Here is a 22,320-nt window from a genome sequence, read left to right as displayed (position 1 = left end):
GCTGAGGAGAGCGAGGGGGGAAGGGAGCAGAAGGCCCGACTCGGGGGTGGGGGGCGTGACCCAGATCGGGGGCTGATGCTGGGGAGAAGGGTCCTGCCACCTGCAGCCTGCGGGGGTGTAGCCGGGGCCAGAGCCGTGTCTGACCCCGGTGTCACTGCAGTGCAGGAAGAGCGGGGAGGCCTGGGATGGGTGAGGAACAGACGCTGACCTTTCCTTACGCCCCAGAGACAGATGTGTGTGGTGTCCCCATGCCCACAGGGCGGAGCCCCTTGCTCCTTTAACCTGTCTCACTTTACCTGCTTTTCCTTATTGTTTCTTGCTGTTTTAATAAATTGTATTTGGTCTGAACTTACTGCAGGGACAGTGGGCCAGGGAAGTGGCTTTTGTGGAGCGAGCACCCTGGAGTGGGGACACCCTGGCCCTTGCCCTAAGTGACCGTGACAAGATTGGGGGTCGAGCCCCCCAGGACCTCTGGGCCCAGCTCTGTGGGGTTACGAGAACTCTGGCGCGTGGGAGAGGGGAAGGGGAGCCCTCGAGGGCAGGCAGGCCTCCGGTTGAAGGGATATAGGGTGAGGACTAGGATCCTTTCGCTGTCCGATTCCACCGGGGCCCTGCAGAAGCCAGGAAAGTTCTCCCCAATCGTGGGACCATTCCCCCGCTTACACAAGCGCCCCCTTGGCAAAGGGCTCTAGGGAAAGCCCTCAGTCATGCCCACGGCATCCAGTGACCAAACCCAGACACTGAAAATGAAACTGAGTGGGGAGTGGCCAGCCCGTCACTCTGCAGAGAGACACGCAGAGAGCCAGGGAGGCAGAGGGGAAAAGTCAGAGACAAACGGCGAATTAACCTCGGAGTCTGTGCTCGCGTCTGTTCACCAGGGTGAGATACAGGAACAGAGCTGGCTGAGGGGGAGCCCAGGGGTGGGCTAGCAGGGGGCTGTGGGTCAGGAGTGGGGGGCACCGGCAGAGGTTGGGGGGAGCCCGGGGCTGGGCTAGCAGGGGGCTGTGGGTCAGGAGTGACGGGCACCGGCAGAGGTTTGGGGGAGCCCAGGGCTGAGCTAGCAGGGGGCTGTGGGTCGGGAGTGAGGGGCACCGGCAGAGGTTGGGGGGAGCCCAGGGGTGGGCTAGCAGGGGGCTGTGGGTCAGGAGTGGGGGGCACCGGCAGAGGTTGGGGGGAGCCCGGGGCTGGGCTAGCAGGGGGCTGTGGCTCAGGAGTGAGGGGCACCGGCAGAGGTTGGGGGGAGCCCGGGGCTGGGCTAGCGGGGGGCTGTGGGTCGGGAGTGACGGGCACCGGCAGAGGTTGGGGGGAGCCCGGGGCTGGGCTAGCAGGGGGCTGTGGGTCGGGAGTGACGGGCACCGGCAGAGGTTGGGGGGAGCCCAGGGCTGGGCTAGCAGGGGGCTGTGGGTCGGGAGTGACGGGCACCGGCAGAGGTTGGGGGGAGCCCAGGGCTGGGCTAGCAGGGGGCTGTGGGTCGGGAGTGACGGGCACCGGCAGAGGTTGGGGGGAGCCCAGGGCTGGGCTAGCAGGGGGCTGTGGGTCGGGAGTGAGGGGCACCGGCAGAGGTTGGGGGGAGCCCAGGGCTGGGCTAGCAGGGGGCTGTGGGTCAGGAGTGAGGGGCACCGGCAGAGGTTGGGGGGAGCCCAGGGCTGGGCTAGCAGGGGGCTGTGGGTCGGGAGTGACGGGCACCGGCAGAGGTTGGGGGGAGCCCAGGGCTGGGCTAGCAGGGGGCTGTGGGTCAGGAGTGAGGGGCACCGGCAGAGGTTGGGGGGAGCCCAGGGCTGAGCTAGCAGGGGGCTGTGGGTCAGGAGTGAGGGGCACCGGCAGAGGTTGGGGGGAGCCCAGGGCTGGGCTAGCAGGCGGCTGTGGGTCGGGAGTGAGGGGCACCGGCAGAGAAGGGGGCAGGGCTGGGATAGTAGGGGGTTATGGGTTGGGAGTGAGGGGCATTTGCAGAGCTGGGAGGGGGACAGGGCTGCACTCCCGGGCTCCAGGTAACCCAAAACCCCATGAGCAGAGAGGCACTTGCCAGCCCTGCCCCAAAATGGGAGTGGCCAGCGCACAACCGTGATTGGAAACTTACCCAGCCGAGTGGTGAAAACTAACAGTAGAGCCCAGGAGTCCTGGCTCCCAGCCCCTCTGCGGTAGCATCTTAGCCCCGATGTTCCCATGTGCTAGCTACTAACCCAGTGGATCTCCCCAGGCCTGCGGGATCAGGGGGATGGAACAACTCCGGGAGGACGTCACCTGCTCCATCTGCTTGGACGTCTTGAAAGACCCCTTCTCCATCGAGTGCGGCCACAACTTCTGCCGGGGCTGCCTCTCGACTCACTGGAGCCAGATCTCAGCCCAGGAGCACCGCTGCCCGGAGTGCCGGGCTCCCTGCTCCGGGGATAGGATGATCCCAGACACACACGTCAAAAACCTAGCGGAGAAAATCGCGAAGCCTCTGCAGGAAGAGACTGAGTTGGTGAGACCAGACAGGCCGGATAAGGGGAAAAGGAGCTTTCTCTTGTAGGGGATGCTGGGCCCAATCCATCCGCAGGGCAGGGACTGGCTGACTCATGGGGGCAGGGGATGGGACACCAGGCCTTTCCCCTTTAGAGGGCACCAGCCCTGATCTGGGCCCAGGGTGGGGACTGGCTGTCTCAGAAGGGTGAGGAAGGGGACACACAGACTCATAGACTGGTAGGCCAGAAGGGACCATCATGATCATCTAGTCTGAACTCCTGTACATTGCAGGCCACAGAACCTCATCTACCCGCTCCTATAATAGACCCCGAACCTCTGGCTGAATTACTGATGTCCTCAAATCATGATCGAAAGAATCCAAGTTACAGAGACTCCACCATTTACTCTAGTTCAAACCTGCAAGTAACCCGTGCCCCGTGCTGCAGGGGAAGGCAACCCCCGCACCCCAGGTCTCTGCCAATCCGACCTGTGGGCAAATTCCTTCCCAACCCCAAATATGACGATCAGCTAGACCCTGAGCATGTGGGTGAGACCCACCAGCCCGACACCTGGGAAAGAATTGCTTATAGTAACTCAGAGCCCTCCCCATCTAGTGTCCCATCACTGGCCCTTGGGGATATTTGGTACGAGCCTTCACACATGAGCCATATGCCTTTGTAGACAACCTCATCATACCATCCCCTCCATAAACTTGTCACGCTCAGTCTTGAATCCAGTTAGGTTTTTTGTTCCCCTTGGGAGGCTGTTCCAGAACTTCACTCCTCCGATGGTTGGAAACCCTTGTCTAATTTCAAGGCTAAACTTGTTGCTGGCCAATTTATAGCCATTTGTTCTTGTGTCAAGGTTGGTGCTTAACTTAAATCACTCCCCTCCCTCCCTGGTATTTATCCCTCTGTTGTGTTTCTAGAGTGCAGTCATAGCTCCCCTCAGCTTTCTTTTGGTTCGGCTAAACAAGCCGAGCTCTTTGAGTCTCCTCTTCTAAGGCAGGTTTTCCAGTCGTTGAATGATCCTAGTAGCCCTTCTCTCTACCTGTTCCAGTTTGAATTCATCTTTCTTAAACGTGGGAGACCAGAACTGCAAACTCTGCTCCAGATGGGGGCTCACCAGTGCCTTGTATCATGGCAATAACACTTCCTGTCTCTGATGGAAATACAGTACCTCACCTGGTACATCCTAGGGTTGCATCAGCCTTTTTCACGGCCACATCCCATTGGCGGCTCATAGTCATCCAGTCATCAGCCAATAAACCCAGGTCTTTCTCCTCCTCTGTCGCTTCCAACTGAGATGTCCCCACCTTGTAGCACAAATTCTTGTTGTTAGTCCCAAAATGCATGACCTTGCACTTTTCACTATTCAATTTCATCCCATTTTTATTATTCCAGTTTCAAGGTTGTCCAGATCGTCTGTACGATATTCCGGTCCTCCTCCGTACTGGCAATACCTCCCAGCTGTGGGTCATCCCAAAATTTGATCAGCACACTCCCACTCTTTGTGCCTAGGTCATTAATGAAAATGTTAATAAGATTGCTCCCAAGACCGATCCCCGAGGAACTCCACTAGTAACCTCCCTCCAGCCTGACAGTTCACCGTTCAGTTTGACCCATTGTCGTCTCCCTTTTAACCTCTCCTTACCCACCTTTCGATTCTCATCTTAATTCCCATCTTCTCCAATTTAATTTTCCATGTGGCACTGTATCAAATGCCTTACTGAAATCCAGGCAGATTAGATCAACTGCGTTTCCTTTGTCTAGAAAATCAGTTATCTTCTCAAGGCGAGAGATCAGGTTGGTTTGGCATGATCTACCTTTTGGAAAGCCAGAATGTATTTTATGCCAATTACCATTTATCTCTATGTCCTTAACTCCTGTCTCTTTCAAACCTTCGTCCAAGACCGTGCATACAATTGAGGTCAAACTCATGGACCTGTGGTTTCCTGGATCACTTCTTTTCTCCCTTCTTAAATATATGTACTATATTAGCCATTCTCCCATCATGGGATACAAGCCCTGACTTTTACAGATTAATTACAAATCCTTGCTATTGGGCTTGCAATTTTGTGTGCCAGTTTCTTTAATATTCTTTGGTGGAGATGGTCCTGACCCCCCAGTTTGGTCCCATTAAGCTGTTTGAATTTGGCTTCCATTTCAGCCAATTCAGTGACAATTTCTACTCCCGTATTCTTGTTCTCATTAGCCATCTTGCCACAAGCATCTCTGTAAGCTTATTAAAAACGGAGGCAAGATATTTGTTTAGCTGTTGGGCCAAACCCATGTAACCCTTCTTCCAGGTGGAGCCAGCAGCAACCAGGGCCGGGTTCAATATCTCGGGGTTTCTTTTCAACAACATAACACAGAACTGGCACGAGCCCCCACCCAGTGACCTGAGAAATTTACACACCACCCTTGGGAGCCTCTCAGAGGCAAAACTTCCCCACTTGCAAGCACAGAGTCTGAGTGTAGAAAAGAAACTTTGAATAAAAGGAGGGAAGTACCTCGGCATTAATTTGGGAAAACACCACAAACAGGGTTCATAAACATAAACCATGAGCAAAAGACCCACCCCAAGTAGGTTGGGCAGTGCCCTTTTCCTGCAGGGTCTTAAGCCAGCAACCCAAAATTCCCTTTAACGTGCCCGTCCCTTCTCTGCACCCCATTCACAGTTGCTGTCCTTGGCCAGTGCAGCCCCAGAGTTCACAGGTGCATCTGCAGGGTTCACCTCCCACCCTAGGTGAAAACGGGACGGGGGAGAGAAGGAGGCACATTACTCGCTCCGCGGCTCGGGCACTCGCTTGTCACCCCTATGGCCAATTGCCGTGCCTCCCTGTGGGGCTCTGCTCTCTGGCCCTCTCTTCCAGCCGCCCTGCTGGCCGCTTGCCACCCCTCTCCGCCAGCCGCCCTGCTGGCCACATCAAGCTGACTTCTGGGCCCCCCACTTCACACAGCTCTCAGTGATTTCAGCTGTTCGTGGGGGAGCCTGACGGCTGGGGCACACTGGGCAGGGTCTTGCATCAGAGACACTGTCCCAAAGCAGATCTAATACATTGACCTAGGTATCAGCGATTTCAGCTCTGCAGCCTGTAACAAGACTCTCAACTGAGTCTCACTTAGCTCTGTTATTACACAGTGGAGAGAGGAAGGGACAAGTGGTGTTTGGGACCCTTAGGCAAGGCCCACAACACACATACATGTGTGTGTGAGTGTGAGTGTGAGTGTGTGTGTGTTCCATCGGGGTCGGCCAGGTACAGTTCTGCTGCCCTTCATGCCCCAATGACAAGGAGACTGGGGATCCAACACCAGCCAAAGGTGACCATTTGGGCAAGCAATCCCATCATGCTGAGCACCTAGGCAGGGTGGGTGTGCCCATCCAAAGGAGATCAGCTCCTGAAGTCCTTTTCCACAGCTCACCACCCGATGTCAGGGGAGTCCTCATTCAACCTCTGCTTACACCTATATCTGTAATCTCCACCCCACCCTCAGCGCTTAGCGGTCCCACTTCTTCTTTCCTTGTTTTCTTTTTATTTATAAGGCTAATTAACCTTTTAGTGTTTGTTTCAATTCCCTTTCCACGGTCTAACTCTGCTAGGCCTTTGGCAGTTCTCAGTTTTCTCTCCACTTTCTGACCTCCAGAAGGCAGCTTTCCTTGCTTATCCATCCCATCTTCCATTCCTCGTAGGCTTTCTGCTTTCTCTTAATTTCTCTTTGAGATCCTGGTTCATCCAGTTTGGTCGGCAACCCTTTTTCTGGATGCAGACTCCAGAGAGTTTCTGCAATTTTGACTTAAAGTAATTCCAAGCCTCTTCCACATCCAGATCCTTGAGGTTTGCAGGCCATCCACTTCCCTAATTCCCTTAATGTTTTACAGTTTGGCCTTTTGAAATCCAGGACCCCCGGCTGCCAACCTGATTTCCTTTATCCTTCCATTTAATTTAACCTGAATAGCTCATGATCACTCGAACCAAGGCTATCCTTCACAGCCAGTTCTTCAGTGCGGTCCTCGCTACTTACCAATACCAAATCTAAACTGATCTCACTTCTTGTTGCTTCAGTGACTACTTGGTGAAGAAATCTGTCAGCCGTCACATACAAAAATATCCAAGCCCTACCATTATTAGTAGCTCTTCTCCCCCAATCTCTGTCTGGAAAACGAAAGTCTCCCATAATCACACAATTCCCAGTGGTATTTATTTCATTCAAACTATCCATGGGGTTTCTATCCACCCCCAAACCGGATTCTGGGGGTCTGTAGCAGACCCGAAGCACTGTCCCAGGGGAGCCTCTGGTAGCTTCTTCCCCACAGTGATTTTGACACAAATTGATTCTGTTTTATCCATTCCATCCCTTCTCGTTTCTTTCCACTCCACCTCGTCATGAGCAGACAATGCTACTCCACCACCTCTGCCTTTCTTCTTTCTTTCCTGTAATCCAGCCATGGCTGCTACTGCCCCATGGTTCTGCTCACCCGATAATATCTGTTTTCCCGTCCCGCACCCATAGTTCTACTTCCTCCATTTTGTCACCCAGGCTCCTGGCATTGCTGAGCAGACATCTTGCTGATTCTGCTTGGCTTTGCTCAGATTTCTCACGCGGGTAGGTACAGTCATTTTACTGCCAGTATCGGCCACCTGACTGTTAGTGTAGGTGCTCTTGGCACTATTGATCTTCTTCTCGTGCGTTCTCCTTCTCTCTGTCGTTCCTTTCTCCATTGCTGCGCCCTCTCCTACTTGATTTGCCTCCCGCTCAGTGTGAGAATCAGGCCTGGAGGTTCCATGAGCATCTCCCAGGGTTCCTAGTTTAAAGCCCTTTTCCTCAGCTGTCCCAACCTCCACCCCAGAAGTCTATCTCCCTCCCCACGCAGGTGGCATTCGTCCCATAACCAGTCGTCTGTCTGTGAACGCCTCCCAGTGGTTGAACATCCCCAAGCCCTCGTTAGTCCCAGTGCCTGAGCCATCTGTTGATTATCGGCATCTTGTCTAGGCTTTGCTCTCCTCCTCCAGGGACAGGTAGCATCCCACTGAAGATCACTTTAGCCTCCATTTCTTTATATGTCTTCCCTAGCCTGGCACAGTCTCCCTTGATGTGTTCCAGCAAGAATCTAGGGGCATTTCCCCTCCAGAGAGTTCTGGCTCTGATGCAGCCCCAGGGCAGGGTGACTGGCTGGTTTGGGGAGGTGGGAATGGGGACCGGGGCTCTGATCTCGGGCACTGGCTGGGTTGGGGCTTGGGAAGGGTCACGGGGCTTTGGTGCAGGGGACTGGCTAGCTCAAGGGGGTGGGAATGGGGCATGGGGCTCTTATCAGGGGGCCATGGGACAGTCTCTCTTGGAGGGCGGGGTCCCAGGTCTGACCCTGCTCTCTCCCTGCAGCAGGGGCCGGGGGCTCAGCCGGAGCCGGGGCGCCCGGTGCAGCTGGTGCGTCTGGACGAGGAAGAGAACCTGATCCTGGATGAGGAGGCCCTGAGCCGCTGCCTGGAGCAGGGTGGGGTGGGGGATGCCCCCGTCTGCCTGGTGTCCATCATCGGGGAGCAGCGCCGGGGCAAATCCTTTCTTCTGAACTACCTGCTGCGCCGCCTCCGGAGCCCGGTGAGTGTGAACGGGGCAGGAGTGAGCTGTGGGTGTGAGCGGCCCTATCCTGCCCCCTGCTGGCAGGCTCAGAGCTGCACACGTGGTTGTGAGCAGCCCGCCCCCCACCATGTCCAGTTAGCTCGGGCCATGGCTGGACCCTAACGCGTCTGTCGGCCTGTCTGGAACACAGCGTGTCTCTCTCTCGTCTAGACAGCCGTGGGTCTGTTTGTCTATCAGATTACGATCACACCCCTCACCACGTATTCCTCCCTGCCCCACACTAGCACAATTAACCCCTGCCCCCCTCCCAGGGTTTGCAGCCCAGGGTAGGAGGGGGGGTATCAGTCACTCTCCTCCCCCACGCTGCACTGACCTCTCCCCCACCATGTTCCCTCCCAGCAGGACGCGAGGGACGGGTCATGGATGGGCCGGGAGGATGAGCCCCTGGAGGGGTTCGAGTGGCGTGCGGACGAGGAGCGAGTCACCAACGGGGTGTGGGCGTGGAGTCAACCCTTCTGGGTCCCGGCCAAGTCGGGGAAAGTAAGTGGGGGCATTGGGGGTGCACAGGGAAGGGGGAGGAGGCCATGAGGGGGCTGGGAGAAGGAAACCAGGTGGAGAGAGAACAGGGGGGAATGGAGAAGAGACAGAAGTAAAGAGCTAACCCTGGGGGACTTCTGGGGAAGTTGAGAAGGAGATGCCAGGGGCCATGGGGCCTGAGCAGGGGACAGGCTCTGGGGGCGGAGGGGCCGTGGGTGGCTGGACAACGCCGGGAGCTGACCTGGGACGCTCACTCTTGGCCCCCCCAGGTGGCCGTGCTGCTGGTGGACACCGAGGGCTCCATGGACATTGAGAGCAACAAGGAGACCAGCATCAAACTCTCCGCCTTTTCCATGCTGCTCAGCTCCTACCAGGTTGGGGGGCTCCCCGGGGGGTGCTGTGCTGCAGGGAGCAGGGTGGAGGCTCAGTGGGGGGTGCTCTCCCCTGGGGGTCAGGGCCGGCCCCAATGCCCCAGTGAGGCGCTAGGGGGCGCTGTGCTGCAGGGAGCGGGTGACGTGGCTGGGAAGGGGCCTGGGGCGGCCGGCCCTGCTCGTTGCTGTAGCTCTGTCTGTCTCGTGATTATCTGCAGATACTGAACACTGGCTGTCGGGTGAAGGACCCGGATCTCGAATACCTGGAGGTGAGGCCGGGCAGTGCAGAACGTGGCCGGGCCAGGTTCTCCCCTTATGCCCACAGCGTTATTATCCCTCCCCATAGCTCCTGTGGGGAAACTGAGGCCCAGAGAGAGAAACCGACTCTCCCACGGTGACGTGGGCCTCTGGAGTCAGCACTGTCACCACACGGCCCAGCCTGGCTCTCTGCTCCCAGGTATCCGGCGTGGGCCACTGGGCCAAAGTTAGGACCCCTCCCTCCCCTCCAGCCCAGCTCTGCCATTGGTGGGAAGCTGCTGGGGCCAGGTCCTGGGGCGGTCGCTCTGTCCCCCTGCACTGCTTTTCTCTTCTCTCCAGCCTCTTACCCAGCCCCAGCCCCGCTGGGTCGAGCCTCTGTCAGTCGCACCCTTAGCGACATCACTGCCACCTGTGGTATATGGCGTGTCCTGCCCCTGTACTGAGCCCTGGGGGGATTCTCTGTTCAGGGGAGGGGTTGGCTTGGGAGGGTTTTATCTGTCCTCGCTGCCCCGGGTTCTGTCATTGGCAAAAAACTGGTTCACGCAGAGATATGGAGGCCTAGTCAGAGCTCAGGGAAATGCTACGTGCTGACATTGTTCAAGGCGTGAGCAGAGCCGTGGTTTGACCCCTGGGGCTGTGCAAAGGAAGTTGGAAGCGTCCATCAGCCCTAGGCAATGGGGTGTTTGTGGAGTGGAACCCCTTTGTAAAAGGACCCCAAATTTCGACCACTGACTCCCCCCCGCATTCCTCCCTCACCTCCATGGAGAACCTTGAGAGAAGGAGAAAGCCCTGAAACCGGATAGAGGAGGGGTTGTGCATTGACAGTCCTCCCCGCCCGTGCCAGACCCTCATGTCCCACAGCCTCCCTCTCACTCCCATGGCCGGGTGCAGCTTCTTTCTCTCTGACCCACTGAAATCGTCTCTGTCCATCTCACATTTTATTTTGCGCTCGCTGGGCCTCGCTCTCTGCCCTGGGCAGAGGAAGAAGCTCAGGTGTGGGGGTGGGGGGTGATCAGGCCCCTTTCTGTCCACAGGCAGGATCATTTCCCCCCAAACTAAACACCTCCCAGGTCCCAGACTCACCCCGCCCCTCTTTTCTCTCTGCAGATGTTTGTGCAGGTGGCCGAAGTGGTGGGAGAGGCCTATGGACTGGAGCCCATTCAGGTGAGATGGCTTCTCCCCCATCACCTGCTCTGCCCCATGTATCCCCACACTGCACCCCTCCTCCACTCCACAGCATGCTCCTGCCCCTTGCACCCCATGCCCCACTCCTGAGGGGTTGAGGTTTCCCCAGCAGACACTGTCCTTCTCCACGTCCCAGTGTCCCCCCACCCTCAACTCCCCTTCTGTCTCCCCTGCAGCACCTGGACCTACTGGTGCGGGACTGGAGCAGCTCCCGGGTCCTTGGAGCCCAGGGTGGGGAGCAGCATCTGAGACAAGTCAGACAGGTGAGTGTGGGGTTTGGGGGGGATGGGGAATGGGACCCAGGGCCTAGTTGTGATCCAGACCCAGTGTTGGGGACTGGCTGGCTCAGGGGTTGGGGAATGGGACACGGGGCCTTTCCCCTCTCAGGGGCTGGTAACCCCATCCTTTGTAATGGTTGTGTGACAAATCCCATTATAAGACCCCTTTAAAGTTGCTTATAACTTTGCCAAACTGTAACTGTTTGGGCTGAAATTTTCCATGCTTGTTCTCTGCCGCCAGCTCAATTCGCGGATGCTCCCTCCAGCTGTTTCTGAGAATGAGGCTAAAAAAAACTAATTGTTTGGCAATATTGAAAGAAAATTCTGATGTTCCTTTTTTTTTTTTAAACATCTCTATCCTCCCCGCCCTCCCCGCTGCAGAGTAAGGACTCTAAATTTGGTGGGGGGTGGGGTGGCCAGTGTGTCAGGCATAGGCAGAGTCCGTCTACACAGACCATGCTCCACCCCTCCCAGCTCCACATGCCGCCCAGACTGAGCATGGCCCCGTCCCCACAGAGCGACCCAGCACGCTCCAGCCTCGGGCTGCAGGAGCAAAGCTGAACTTTCCCTGCAAGTGCTGCTCCAGGCCAGGCACCAGAACTGAGAGGGGACCTCCTGTCTCTCCCATGCTCTCAGTGAGCCCAGGTGGCGGGAGGAGGAAGCTGCTTGATTGCAGTGTGGAGGGGAGAAAAGCCAGAGCAGGAGGAGGGAAAGGAGCAGGGTGGGACAAGGCATCTGGATAGACTGGGAATGGGGTAGGGGGTGCGAGGAGGCTGAGCCCTGGGACTCACTCCTTTCTCTTCCTGCCGTCCCCTGCCTTGTTCACTGCACCCCTTCCAATTCCTACCGCAAACGAGGCCGGGCTCCTCCAGACCCTCTCTGACTGCCTGGCAGGTCTGGCTAATGTTAACACAGGTTTTTGTGTGTGAATGTAACGATTCCCCCTGTCTCGGCAGAAGCTGGAGGCGAGGTCCCCTTGCAAACACCCCAAGGCCCTGGAAGCACTGAAGAGAAGCAGCAGCTGCTGTTATCTGATGCCCTTTCCTGGCGAGCGGATCACGATGGGGAGCGAGGGAACTCTCAGAGGTAATGGACCCTGGTCATTGGCTCTAAGCCCCCTGCCATGTGCAGAGCAATGTGATTGGGGCGCTGATCATGCCTACATGTGGAAGGTAGAAAGTAGGGGCATCAGACAGGCCCTATATTCCACCACCATTGTCCATCTCTCTCCCCTTTGCAGACATGGGTGAGAATTTCCGGGAGAGCCTGAGGGACTACGTCACCACCCTGGTGAGCTCGGCCAGTCAACATGTCCAGACAGACCGGCATCGGGAGATGCTCACCGGGACACAGCTCGCTGCCAAGATAAAGGTGAGGACTGGCCAGCTGTGCTGGAGGGAGCAGGAAGGGGATGCTCTCCCCTTGCAGTCAGTAATGACCCCAATACCCCCAATTCCCCAGCTGCCCCACCCCAGAGGTGGCTGCATCTCAGCTCCAGGGGAGCCATCTCCATGTTCCCAACCTTTCTAAGCCTTGTGGAGTCTGTGACATGGTGATTTCTTTTGGTTCCTTTTCAGAATTTATCTGATGTGATGAAGAAACATCGCTTCGGCTTCTCCTCTCCCTGTCAGGTATTGTCTCTGCCTCTGACCTGATCGCAGGGTGTCTCCCCTCTGTCGTCCATGCCAGGGCTGGTGAGGTGCTTGGAACTGGGGCCATCCTACTGGAGGTGACTGGGAAAGGGTCTCGGGTTCTCGGACTCCAAGGTAGAAGAATTTGACTAGACTAGAAGGTGGCTGATGCTGATGCTGGTGGCTGATGCTGGAGGGTGTGACTGGTTCGGTCTCAGAGACCCCCTTGGGACTGTCACCTGACGTGCTGGAATTACCTCTGAGCCCATTTTCCACTGCCAGCCTGGGCCTCCAGAACCCTGCCTTCTTGAGCTAGACACACTAGCCTGCTGCAACACAGACCCAGGTCTGGGTCTATGCCCCCAAAGCTGCAGACTTTAACCAAAAACTGCTCAGCAAGTCACCTATCTCCAGCACCCAGACACCCAGCTCCCAAAGGGATCCAAACCCCAAATAAATCTGTTTTATTCTGTATAAAGCTTATACAGGGTAAACTCATGAATTGTCTGCCCTCTATAACACTGATAGAGAGGTATGCACAGCTGTTTGCTCCCCCAGGTATTAATCACTTACTCTGGGTTCATTAATAAAGAAAAGTGATTTTATTAAGTAAAAAAAGTAGGATTTAAGTGGTTTTAAGTAATAACAGACAGAACAAAGTAAGTTACCAAGCAAAATAAAACAAAACACACAAGTCTAAACCTAATACATGAAGAAACTGAATAAAGGTAAATCTCACCCTCAGAGATGTTCCAATAAGCTTCTTTCACAGACTAGATTCCTTCCTAGTCTGGGCCCAATCCTTTTCCCTGGTACAGTTCTCGTTAGTTCCAGCTCAGGTGGTAACTAGGGATTTCTCATGACTGGCAGCCCCCTTTGTTCTATTCCACCCCCTTTTATATCTTTGGCACAAGGTGGGAATCCTTTGTCTCTCTGGGTTCCCACCGTTCCTTCTAAACGGAAAAGCACCAGGTTTAAGATGGATTCCAGTATCATGTGACATGTTCACGTGTCCTGTGAGACTTCAAGCCTCCATTCTTCCCGGCCTGACTTATAGGAACACAGGAAGGCTTTCAAGTAAACAGAGCCATTTACAACCAATTGTCCTAGTTAATGGGAGCCATCAAGATTCCAAACCACCATTAATGGCCTGCCCTTTGCATAGTTACAATAGGACTTCAGAGTAAAACTTCATAATTCTAACTTCAGCTACAAGAATGATACGTTCATACAAATAGGATGACCACACTCAGTAGATTATAAGCTTTGTAATGATACCTTACAAGAGACCTTTTTGCATGAAGCATATTCCAGTTACATCATATTCACTCATAAGCATATTTCCATAAACATATGGGGTGCAATGTCACTAATACTGGAGGGGTTGCCCAGTCTACGGATATATCTCCAGTTCATGAGGCCCGTAACATCAACACGCCTGTCCCCAGGCATGGAGACACACCAGCCCTGTGTGTGTCGGCATGTGAATAACAGCAGTTTATCAGAGCTGGCCCAAAAGTGACGATTTTGGTTTGGTTTTTCATGCAGAAACCATTGAGGTGCCCACAAACCCCCCAAATGTTTCCATTTGGCAACGCTGCCAAGGTGGCTCCTGGGAACTGTTGTTCATGCTCCTCACATGCCCCATTCTCCTCTATGGGTTGGTGTGATGAAGGAATAGTCACCTCTCATGAGTGCCTCCTGCCAGCTGGGGCGATCCTGCATTCTTCCCATTTTCTGTTCCCGGTGCTCCCTGTTGGCAGTTGCCTTAGTCAGGGGTGGCTCAGCCCTCCGGCTAAGTCACACATAGTCTGAGATACACGAAGGAGCCCCTTTCAGGGTAACACAGTCCAACAAACGGCTGGCCCTCTGTGGGGGCTTGAGCCTCATCTCTGGGCCTGTTTACACTCTAGCATCTAGCCCCTTTCTCAGGCTCTAAAACTAAACTTGCCCCCTTTTCAGGGCTTTGGCCACTGCGCCAGTGGCCGGCTGGGGCCATAGGCTTGCTCACTACTCCAGGTCGCAACTCAGGAACCCTGCAAGTAGCAGCCACCTGCTGCTTTCATTACTAGTTGCTACTGCTGCGTTTCCTGGGGTGCTTCCCACTCTGTCCCATCACCTTCTTGGGTTCTCTCTCTGTTCCCTGTATGAGCAGGGTCTCCCCTAGGCCTCCTTGCCTGGAGAGTTTCTCCATCTCTGTCCTGAGTTCTCAGGGTCTTCTCTCAGGCCTCTTCACCTGCAGAGTTTCCCAGACCTATCCCTGCGTGAGCAGGGTTCCTTCCCCAGTCTCTTTCCCTGTGGAGTCTCACAGTCTTTTAGTCTTTCTTTACCCTTCTGGTCCCAGCCAGCGACAACCCGGCTCACCCCTGCAGCTCCTTTTAACTGAGCCTGCCACACCCTGATTGGCTGCTTCCCTGCAGCCTTTCTAGGCAGGCCTGAGGTTCCACACTGATTGCTCCTTTTCCTGGGGTGGAGTGTGCCACGACTGCAGTCCTAACCTGGGCTTACAAATGCGTGTAGATGCTCCAACCTTAGGTTAACAACCCCAGGGGCTGCTAACTCAATTCCTACTAACTCTGGCCTTACATCGCAGTGGAGACTTACCCATAAGCACGGACTGCAAAGTGCTCTTGGGTTTCAGCCTCAGATCGCCTGGGACAGGTGCTACCCAGGCCCTCTTCTAGAGGAGAATTTGTGGTGAGAGGGGTGCAGTTTATGTCCTTGGGAGGGGGGATAGACCAGCCTAGCCATTCTGGAATGACTACTCCGCAATAGCCACTCCACAATAGTGCCACAGCAGAGACTGTTCCGGAGTCATTGTGTTCCCCGGTCGATTTAGGGCCCCCCCGCCTATACCCTAGCTAGGGTTCAAGGCGTGACCCAGTCAATTTAGGGCACCCTCGCCCTTTCTCTACTGAGGTCTCAGGGTGTAAGACACATAAGAACATAAGAACGGCCACACTGGGTCAGACCAAAGGTCCATCTAGCCCAGTGTCCCGTCTGCCGACAGTGGCCAATGCCAGGTGCCCGAGAGGGAATGAACAGAACAGGGAATCATCAAGTGATCCATCCCCTGTTGCCCATTCCCAGCCTCTGGCAAACCTATTGGTACCCACGGGGCTCAGGAAGAAACCGGGTCAATTTAAGTACCCACCCTTTCCCCTCGGGGCTCCGGGCTGTACGGGTCTGCGGTACCTTTTCCCAGCGAAAGTCTTACACAGTTGTGCTCTTTACATTCATTTATTAACAACACACACAGAATACATATACCAAGCAAATCTTATATGCTCACCACTCCCAATATATGGAGAAATTTCATCAATGGTGAGTCAGGATCCTCTCATGGGGGGTTCCCGGTGCCCATACATGTCACGGTCTTGCAGGGGGTAGGATGTTTTGCAGCTTGATGTTGTACTGCTCTCCGGAGTTGATTCCCAAAGAGCATTGTTTTTTCATTTACATCTATCGGTAAAATTAGCTCCCTCTTTCAAATTTACTAAACCTGTCACAATATCCCACACCCCTAAATAACAGAATTTTTAACCAATTACACCCTGGCACCTATGTGTCCTTCTTCCTGCCCAGGTTCTTTACATTTTCTCTTTCATGCCCAAATGGTAACTTAGGTGTGACCTTCTCTGTGCAGAGGGTCAGCATAAAAACATGGCTCACAGCTTATTTTACAAAAACGAGACAAGCCATTTACAACACATACTTTGCTTCTCTACAAAAGAAAAAGGACACTAAACTATCTAAACTACTACATGCCACAAGGGGCCACAACAGTGGTCCCCTTAACCCACCCAGCAATATTGTTAACCTATCCAACTATACTCTCAGCCCAGCAGAAGAATCTGTCCTATCTCGGGGCCTCTCCTTCTGTCCCTCCACCCCCATGAACATGATACAGTTCTGTGGTGACCTAGAATCCTATTTTCGAAGCCTCCGTCTCAAGGGATATTTCCAACACACCTCTGAACAACATACTAACCCACAGAGACCTTCCTACCAACACTACAAAAAGAAGGATTCTAGGTGGACTCCTCCTGAAGGTTGAAACAACAGACTGGACTTCTACATAGAGTGCTTCCGCCGACGTGCACGGGCTGAAATTGTGGAAAAGCAGCATCACTCGCCCCATAACCACAGCCGTGCAGAACACAATGCCATCCACAGCCTCAGAAACAACTCTGACATCATAATCAAAAAGGCTGACAAAGGAGGTGCTGTTGTCATCATGAATAGGTCGGAATATGAACAAGAGGCTGCTCAGCAGCTCTCCAACACCACTTTCTACAAGCCATTACCCTCTGATCCCACTGAGAGTTACCAAAAGAAACTACACCATCTGCTCAAGAAACTCCCTGAAAAAGCACAAGATCAAATCCACACAGACACACCCCTGGAACCCCGACCTGGGGTATTTAATCTGCTACCCAAGATCCATAAACCTGGAAATCCTGGGCGCCCTATCATCTCAGGCATTGGCAAACTGACAGCAGATTGTCTGGCTATGTAGACTCCCTCCTCAGGCCCTACGCTACCAGCTCTCCCAGCTATCTTCGAGACACCACTGACTTCCTGAGGAAACTACAATCCATCGGTGATCTTCCTGAAAACACCATCCTGGCCACTATGGATGTAGAAGCCCTCTACCCCAACATTCCACACAAAGATGGACGACAAGCCGTCAAGAACACTATCCCCGATAATGTCACGGCTAACCTGGTGGCTGAACTTTGTGACTTTGTCCTCACCCATAACTATTTCACATTTGGGGACAATGTATACCTTCAGATCAGCGGCACTGCTATGGGTACCCGCATGGCCCCACAGGATGCCAACATTTTTATGGCTGATTTAGAACAACGCTTCCTCAGCTCTCGTCCCCTAATGCCCCTACTCTACTTGTGCTACATTGATGACATCTTCATCATCTGGACCCATGGAAAAGAAGCCTTTGAGGAATTCCACCATGATTTCAACAATTTCCATCCCACCATCAACCTCAGCCTGGACCAGTGCACACAAGAGATCCACTTCCTGGACACTACGGTGCTAATAAGGTCGGGGGAGGGATAGCTCAGTGGTTTGAGCATTGGTCTGCTAAACCCAGGGTTGTGAGTTCAATCCTTGAGGGGGCCATTTAAGGATCGGGGCAAAAATTGGAGATTGGTCCTGCTTTGAGCAGGGGATTGGACTAGATGACCTCCTGAGGTCCCTTCCAACCTGGATATTCTAAGATTCTATGATGGTCATATAAACACCACCCTATACCGGAAACCTACTGACTGCTATACTTACCTACATGCCTCCAGCTTTCACCCAGACCACACCACACAATCCATTGTCTACAGCCAAGCTCTGCGATACAACCGCATTTGCTCCAACCCCTCAGACAGAGACAAACACCTACAAGATCTCTATCAAGCGTTCTTACAACTACAGTACCCACCTGCTGAAGTGAAGAAACACATTGACAGAGCCAGAAGAGTACCCAGAAGTCACCTACTAAAGGACAGGCCCAACAAAGAAAATAACAGAACGCTACTAGCCATTACTTCAGCCCCCAACTAAAACATCTCCAACGCGTCATCAAGGATCTACAACCTATCCTGAAGGACGACCCATCACTCTCACAGATCTTGGGAGACAGGCCAGACCTTGCTTACAGGCAGCCCCCCAACCTGAAGCAAATACTCACCAGCAACCACACACAACGCAACAAAAACACTAACCCAGGAACCTATCCTTGCAACAAAGCCATTGCCAACTGTGTCCACATATCTATTCAGGGGACACCATCATAGTGCCTAATCACATTAGCCACACTATCAGAGGCTCGTTCACCCGCACATCTACCAATATGATATATGGCATCATGTGCCAGCAATGCCCCTCTGCCATGTACGTTGGCCAAACTGGATAGTCTCTACGTAAAAGAATAAATGGACACAAATCAGACGTCAAGAATTATAACATTCAAAAACCAGTCGGAGAACACTTCAATCTCTTTGGTCACTCAATTACAAACCTAAAAGTTGCAATTCTTCAACCAAAAAACTTCAGAAACGGACTCCAACGAGAGACTGGTGAATTGGAATTAATTTGCAAACTGGATACAATTAACTTAGGCTTGAATAAAGACTGGGAGTGGATGTGTCATTACACAAAATAAAACTATTTTCCCTTGTTTATTTCCCCCCAACTGTTCTTGTCAACTGCTGGAAATGGCCCACCTTGATTATCACTACAAAAGGTTCCCCCCGCCCCCCGCCGCTCTCCTGCTGGTAATAGCTCACCTTACCTGATCACTCTCATTACAGTCTGTCTGGTAACACCCATTGTTTCATGTTCTCTGTGTATATAAAATCTCCCCACTGTATTTTCCACTGAATGCATCCGATGACGTGAGCAGTCGCTCATGAAAGCTTATGCTCAAATAAATGTGTTAGTCTCTAAGGTGCCACAAGTACTCCTTTTCTTTTAGCTTATTTTATGTTTGTTGAGTCTCCTTCTCTATCCTCCCTAATTTCACAGCACCTGGCTGTTTCTACTTTACAACCTGGGTGGTTATAACTCTCGTTAGGGGCATTCCTGGGGAGGCAATACTTTGTCAGCAGCAGAAAATTCTCTTTTTTTTCACGTTTAGTGGTGAGATCTCTGAGTTTCGCCCAAAGCTGGTTTAATATGGGGGGTTGATCAGGTCTCAGACCAACAATTGCTCCTCCACAACAAGAGTTTACCCAGCCCAGAATAATACCCCTCCCCCCAGCAAAAAAGAGCTGAGATTCACACCCAAACCACCTGCCCCCTGATGATCAATAAAAGCCCCCACACACCACCAGACCCGTGAGAACCGGCGTCACTGATGTGCTCTCGGGCGTCAGCCTCAGGCCGAGCCCGGCTGGGACAGGGGTTTGCAAAGTCTTTGGCTAGAGGAAAGTGCTGCAAGGGCAAAATGCAGGTCGGGGCGGGGAAGGGAGCCGAGGCTGGGCTGCCGTTAGGGAACAAATTGGAGACCAGGGGCACCAGACGCCGAAAGCGGCCGCCATGCCACCTAGTGGCATCTCTCTGTTACGTGAGGCTGCTGCGGTGGAAGCTTCAGCCACTAAATGGAGTCGGGGCCCCATGAACTGCGGCTCACCCCGGTCTTGTCCCCCCGGCACAGATGGCCATCACCTTCCACAACCAGAGAGTCGTGGACAGCGCCCGCACAGACCACGCTGTGTTTCTGAGGGAGAAGGTGAGTTCAGGGGGCGGAAGGGTCTGCGCCCCCAGCCAGAGGAACCCCAGAGGGAAACATCCCGGCCAACCCCGTGGGCTTTGGGCTTTGGGGAGGAGACGGGAGCTCATATCTCCAGCTCCCAGGGTGCTTGTGGAGATTGGTGAATCCAACCCATGTACAGTGGAAGCCCTGATCTCAGTCACAGGAGTGAGGGGAAGTTTCTGTGCTGTAGCTGGGGGGTCCATGGGTGAGACAGGGTCACACACCCGCCCCTTCTAACAGCCTGGGCCCCTCCTCTCCCCCTCCTCTCCCGCTCCACGCAGGACGGCCTGTCCCGGCGCATGGTCGACTGTCTGACGATGGATCCGAGCGCAATGGCAGAGCAGTTCGAGGAGCAGCGCAGGTGGCTTCTGGGGCGGTGCCGGGAGGAGATGAGGGAGCCAGAGAAGGAGACCCTGCTGATGGCCCTAGAGGCGGAGATGACTCAGGAGGCCGAGACTTTCCTGGAGACCTACCGAAGGCGCTATCAGCATCACACCACCAACCAGAGAGCCATGGACAGAGCCCGCAGAGACCACGCTGACTTTCTGAGGGAGAAGGTGAGTGAGAGGGGTTGTGGCCCCATGCAGGGGAACCCCAGGGAACCTTCCCAGCCATCCCCATGGCCTATGTTTTTTTGGAAGGAGATGGGACCTCGTATCAGCTTCTGAGGTGGCTGCAGAGATGGGAGACCCCAACCCCAGTACAACAGGCATCCTGATCTCAGGCACGGAGTTCGGGGGAAGTGGCTCTCCTGTAGCCAGAGGGTCCATGGGTGAGATGGGGCCGCACACGCACACCTTGTAACAGCCTTGTGTCCCCCCTCTCCCACTTCTCTCCCGCTCAACGCAGGACGGCCTGTCCCAGCGCATGGCCGACTGTCTGACGGTGGATCCGAGCGCAATGGCGGAGCAGTTCATGGAGCAGCGCAGGTCGCTCCTGGAGCGGTGTCAGAAGGAGATGAAGGAGCCGGAGGAGACCCTGATGACGGCGCTAAAGGCGGAGTTGACTCGGGAGGCCGAGACCTTCCTTGGGACCTACCGAAGACGCTATCAGAGTCACAACATCAACCAGAGAGTCATGGACAGAGCCCGCCAAGACCACGCTGACTTTCTGAGGGAGAAGGTGAGACAGGGTGAAACTGTGCTCCAGCCCGGGGAACCCCAGGGAAACATCCCGGCCAGCCCCGTGGGTTGTGGGTTGTGGGGCAGGAGACAGGAGTTCATATCTCCAGCTCCCAGGGTGGCTGCAGAGATGGGAGACTCCAACCCATGCACGGGGGGGGCTCTGATCTCGGTCAGGGGGGTGGAGAGAAGTTGCTGAGCTGTAGCCAGAGGGTCCATGGGATAGACGGGGTTCAACCCCACCTTCTAACAGCCTTGGGCCCCCTCCTCTCCGGCTCCACACAGGACGGCCTGTCCCAGCGCATGGGCGAGTGTCTGACGGTGACGCCGAGTGCAATGGCGGAGCAGTTCATGGAGCAGCGCAGGTCGCTCCTGGAGCGGTGTCAGAAGGAGATGAAGGAGCCGGAGGAGACCCTGATGACGGCGCTAAAGGCGGAGTTGACTCGGGAGGCCGAGACCTTCCTTGGGACCTACCGAAGACACTATCAGAGTCACAACATCAACCAGAGAGTCATGGACAGAGCCCGCCAAGACCACGCTGACTTTCTGAGGGAGAAGGTGAGACAGGGTGAAACTGTGCTCCAGCCCGGGGAACCCCAGGGAAACATCCCGGCCAGCCCCATGGGTTGTGGGTTGTGGGGCAGGAGACAGGAGTTCATATCTCCAGCTCCCAGGGTGGCTGCAGAGATGGGAGACTCCAACCCATGCACGGGATGGGGCTCTGATCTCGGTCAGGGGGGTGGAGAGAAGTTGCTGTGCTGTAGCCAGAGGGTCCACGGGTGAGACGGGGTTCAACCCCCACCTTCTAACAGCCTTGGGCCCCCTCCTCTCCGGCTCCACACAGGACGGCCTGTCCCAGCGCATGGGCGAGTGTCTGACGGTGACGCCGAGTGCAATGGCGGAGCAGTTCGTGGAGAAGCGCAGGTCGCTGCTGGGGCGGTGCCGGGAGGAGATGAAGGAGCCGGAGGAGACCCTGCTGACGGCGGTGGAAGCGGAGCTGACTCGAGAGGCCGACATCTTCCTGGAGACCTCCAGAGAGCGCTATCTGTGTCACTTAACCAATCTGGGCCAGAAGTTGGGGCAGGGGCTGATATTGTTGTTGGCAGCGAAGTCAAGTTTTCGTCACTGAGGCTGCAGAGCTAAGCAGCAGCTGTTAGGGTGGGGCTGGGGGTGGGAGTGGGGTGGACACTACAGCCAGGATGTACATGTGCAGGGAGGTGGGTAGCAACATCGGGCAGCAGGAAACGGCGAGAGCTGCAGCTGCCCACATCGACAGGGCATCACCATCGACACAACAGTTGGACCGTGAGCCCCTGCTCTGTGATTTTCACTAAAACACCTTCCAGGGAGGCCTCCAGCCGGGATGGGAAGCCATCAAGGCACAGAAAATTCACATCTGCCCTCAGAAGTTAGTCCCAGTAGTTATCCTCCCACAGTCTGGATTACAGTGGGAAGGAAAAGAATGGCTTAAGACACACCTGTCAGCTATCACTTCAGAGCTTAGTTGAGCTGGGCGAACTATGGGGATTTTTGTTCTCTGGTATGAGGGAGTAGGGAGCATTAACCTTTTAATGTTGCATGGGAGTTTTACTAGTCTACTTGTAGGCATTTTACTAGCTGCTTGTAGGCATTGTGTGTATCCTCT

At 54.6% G+C, this 22,320-nt stretch overlaps 1 protein-coding gene across 1 annotated transcript; it reads left to right on the top strand.

Moving 5' to 3' along the window:
• Window positions 1-2,215: 2,215 nt before the first annotated feature.
• LOC140912225 (RING finger protein 112) lies at window positions 2,216-21,804 on the top strand. Its single transcript, XM_073346356.2, has 15 exons — window positions 2,216-2,464; window positions 7,827-8,042; window positions 8,427-8,564; window positions 8,831-8,935; window positions 9,151-9,201; window positions 10,298-10,354; window positions 10,552-10,638; window positions 11,610-11,739; window positions 11,894-12,024; window positions 12,231-12,284; window positions 19,456-19,530; window positions 19,836-20,111; window positions 20,404-20,676; window positions 20,961-21,233; window positions 21,520-21,804. Exons 1-15 carry the CDS (start codon window positions 2,216-2,218, stop codon window positions 21,802-21,804), a joined length of 2,400 nt encoding a protein of 799 aa, XP_073202457.2.
• The last annotated feature ends 516 nt before the right edge of the window (window positions 21,805-22,320 follow it).

The sequence above is a fragment of the Lepidochelys kempii genome, chromosome 6 (genome assembly GCF_965140285.1).
Source record: "Lepidochelys kempii isolate rLepKem1 chromosome 6, rLepKem1.hap1, whole genome shotgun sequence".
NCBI lineage: Eukaryota > Metazoa > Chordata > Testudines > Cheloniidae > Lepidochelys > Lepidochelys kempii.
The sequence above is the reverse complement of the archived record's forward strand: the minus strand, read 5'-3'. Positions and strand labels throughout refer to the sequence as shown.